This window comes from Arachis ipaensis, chromosome B07, assembly GCF_000816755.2.
Source record: "Arachis ipaensis cultivar K30076 chromosome B07, Araip1.1, whole genome shotgun sequence".
NCBI lineage: Eukaryota > Viridiplantae > Streptophyta > Magnoliopsida > Fabales > Fabaceae > Arachis > Arachis ipaensis.
Window position 1 is genome coordinate 122325871 of NC_029791.2, and position 4014 is coordinate 122329884.

The 4014-nt window shown below is 30.8% G+C and overlaps 1 protein-coding gene across 1 annotated transcript; it reads right to left on the reverse strand.

Moving 5' to 3' along the window:
• LOC107607900 lies at positions 334-1872 on the reverse strand. The gene is made up of 2 exons (XM_016309795.1): positions 1249-1872; positions 334-1014 (listed from the first exon to the last, which is right to left on the reverse strand). The coding sequence occupies exons 1-2, from the start codon at positions 1870-1872 to the stop codon at positions 334-336; spliced, it is 1305 nt and encodes a 434-aa protein (XP_016165281.1).

The window sequence follows — 4014 nt, forward strand, 5'->3', positions numbered from 1 at the left end:
AAATTTGTTCAAATCCATATTTATATTTTTTAATATAAATAATTTTATAACACATCTAAAATTTTAAAATTAAACACTAGATAATTTCTTAATACATCTAAAACTCATCCAAAAATAATTATATTCATTACTCTTGTTAATTAGAATTGAAAAAAAAATCATATATTCCAGTCTTGAAACAAAAATATTACTTTAAGTTTAGTTTGGTTAGAGTTAGATTTTTTTTTTGAAACAAAGAAAGCTCAACACAATAGTGTGGAGCATAAATAACAAGAAATAAAAGAAATTGCCTAGAGGAGAGATATCTAATTCCTTGGCCTCCAAGTATTCCCATCAACACTCACCAGGATCACTGGAAGTCCATTCTTGGTAGCTCAAAATCGTCCTGCTTTGCATTTTCGCAACACTTGCTTCTTTAATTTTGAAAATTCTATCGTTCCGTTCCCACCAGATGTTCCAGATTACTACAAAGAAACCCGTCAGCCACTTCCTCTGCTCTTGTTTTCTAGAGTGCATTCCAGTCCAACTTTCAAACAGCCCTTTTATGGTACCAGAAACAGCCCAATCTGTACGAAAATACCTCAACCATGTGCACCACACCCTCCATGTAACCTCACATAAGAGAAATAAATGCTGCACAGATTCTATCTCCTTTTTACACAGGACACAAACATTATCACTATTAGGAATAACACCCAATCGGCTCAACCGCTTCATGATATTAACTCTACCAACTAGCACAAACCATCCAAATAGCTCCACTCTCGGGGGTACCACGCTTCTCCAAATCGCACTGGTGAAACTATAACTTGTGATCTCATCGACCAGAATTTCCGATTGGATGACCTGCAAAAAGGAGCTAGTAGAAAAGACACCCTTCTTATCAAACTTCCACACAATAGCATCATGTCGATCCGTTGAGAGCTTCACTGGCCTTAACCTCTCGTGAAGTTGATGTACTAGGTCCATCTCCCATTGGAACAACTCCTTCCTCCAATGAAAATTCCAAATCCACTATAACCCATCCCAGAACACACAGTCCCGTATCACATCACCTTGTTGGGTTGAAATGGAGAATAGTCTTGGAAAACTTGCTTTCAGAAGGCCACCTTGGACCCAGTTATCTTTCCAAAACAGGGTTCTGCTTCCATTCCCTACCTCCATTGCCAGGCCACTAACCATTTTTTATCGTACCCGTTGTTCTTTTATATGCAATTGGCATATGTCTTTTCAGGGCCCTCCATTTACCGGTAAATGCTGGTATGCTAGCATAACATTCGGGTTTATATTATAACATGAATAAACAATCTTTTTCCACAACAGGCAGTCTTCCTTTGAGAACCGCCACCACCATTTAAACAGGAGCGCTGTGTTTCTAAGCACTGCATCCCCAACTCCCAATTCCCCAACCTTTTTTGGTGCCTGAACCAACTCCCACTTAACTAGTGGTATACCATAATTTCCATCCTCATTACACCACAAAAAACGTCTTTGTAGGCCAATCAGCTTATCAGCAACCGCCTTCGACATCTTGTACAGACTAAGGTAGTACATTGGTAGGCTATTCAGCATAGATTTAATTAGGACAAGTTTACTTGCCTTGTTGAGAACCTTCACTTTCCATAAGTTTAACTTCTCTTCCACCTTATCTATGATCGGTTTCCAAGTCTTTACCAGGCATGGGTTTGCTCTTAGAGAAATCCCCAGGTATCGAACAGGTAAAACAGCTTGCTTGCATCCCAGGATACCACTTGCCTGATCAACCCATCCTTGCTCGCAGTTCACCGAGATCAGATTCGACTTATCAAAGTTGATACTTAGACCCGACATCAGATCAAAGCACCGCAACAGCCTCTTATAATTCACAATCATTTCTGTGTCCGGAGGACAGAACAAAATGGTATCATTTGCAAATTGGAGGTGTGATAATTTGATATGATCTCCCTCTACCAGTAGTGGAGCAATGCGTCCGTTCCTGACAGCCTCCCAACATCCGATGTAAATACTTTAACTTTAAATTTAAATACTTTAACTTTAAAGAGATATAATTTTAAAATTTAAATATATGAAAAAAGATTTAAGACATAATATCTAAAAGTAATTATTACAATAAATAATAACAGATTAAAAAAATGAATTATGATGGATACATAATTGTACCATTGTCAAGAATCTTTGCTTCTAACTGTAAAATATTAGTCTCCTTTTTCCTTTTTTTTCATTCCTCTTCTCCAGACCCCATTGAAATACAAGAGCTGCTCCTAACATCTATTTTCATGTATTGATTTATTTTCCAAAAAGAAAAAAAAAAAATCACACACATATATTTTGGTTTAGCACATTAAACCATTAGCACATATATTTGCCTCTTTAAATTCATACTGGATACCAAAATTGGGTATGTCTAAAACGAGCACAACAATTATGTGTTTATTGGATGCGCCATGAGAGTAAAATTTGCAAAAGAATAATTGAAAGAACAAGATAATAATATAGAAAAATAGTATTTTGGGATTTAATTTTGACCTAATAACAAAAATAAAATATTTTAAATATTAGAGATGTAATTAAAATTTAATTTAAATATTAAAAACTAAAACAGTATCTTACTCCATTATTCTTATTCCATTTATCTTAACGTTTAAAAAGAATACATGACTTTCTAATAACTAATTGTATGATGATTATTATAGTGATTTTTTTTAAATACGAGAATAAATAAATAATTGATGGAATTTTATATATTGTGGCTCCTCCCTTAGTTGATGCAAGAAGGACTATTTATACTCACGGTCATAAATCATAATCAAGATCAAGTTATCACTACTCAATTAGACCATCAATAAAAATGTGTAGATAAAATGAGTGTTAAAATTTTTTAACTAATATTATCGAGAGTTTTAAGTCATTGGTAATAATAAAATAATAATAACGACGACATATTTGTTGATAACTTAAGACGTTGTGAAAATAATTAATTTAATTGTACTAAAGGCAAAAGTATACTAAAAAGTATAAATAGTACTGAGGACTGATGTTGGTATCTAAATTTTTTTTATAGGGATACATATTATTATTATCATTGCTGTTTTTGTTTTTCTTTTCTCAATTATTTTATATTTTTATGTTACAGTTTAAAATTTTATTTTAATATAATTTTTTAATATTATAAAAATTTATTGTATAATAATTAATATTATTGAATAAAAAATACTCATATTTTTGTATTTATATATTTTATATTTAATTATTTAAGAATAAAAAATTCTGTTGCCATTTAAAGTATTGCATATTAAAGTATTACCATTTAAAGCATTTATTTATGTACTAGGATATTCTGTATTTATTAGAGTCCATCAATACTCTTCTTTCATATTAGCCTTTGATTTTTATCTAATTAAATCTAATGGTCTATATAAATATAGCGCATCTAATAAGCACATAATTGTTGTGCTCGTTTTAGACATACCCACCAAAATTAAACAAACCTAGATTAACGGCATCAAATTGTTTGGACTAACTTCTAGTTGTATGAAAATAAATCAATAAGTTTGCAAAGCTTAATTGTGACAACAGAATCAAATTCGACCAACTTATCCAGTTCAGTTTGCAAGGCTAAGTCCAAATTCATGAGAATACTCCAAAGTTCTCGAATATAAATTTATGATATAATTATAAACACGATCTTAAATGATTTTATTATGCACAATTTTTCTATCACTTGCTACATATTTCTCTAAATTCAGTTTTAACGAAGACAAAATTAGTAGATTTTAACAAATATATTTTTAGCGGTTTCAAATTTAAAATCCAACTATTTTTCTTCTAACGTTTTTGAGAGTCTATTGAGTTGATTAAGCAATTTTTATTATCGAAATCAATTATTAAAATTAATTATTAGTATAAAATATATGTTAAAATATAAATATATATTAAATAATATATATAAATATATTAATAATTAATTTTTTATTTTTAATGTATAATTAATATTTTTAATAAATAAAAAAACAG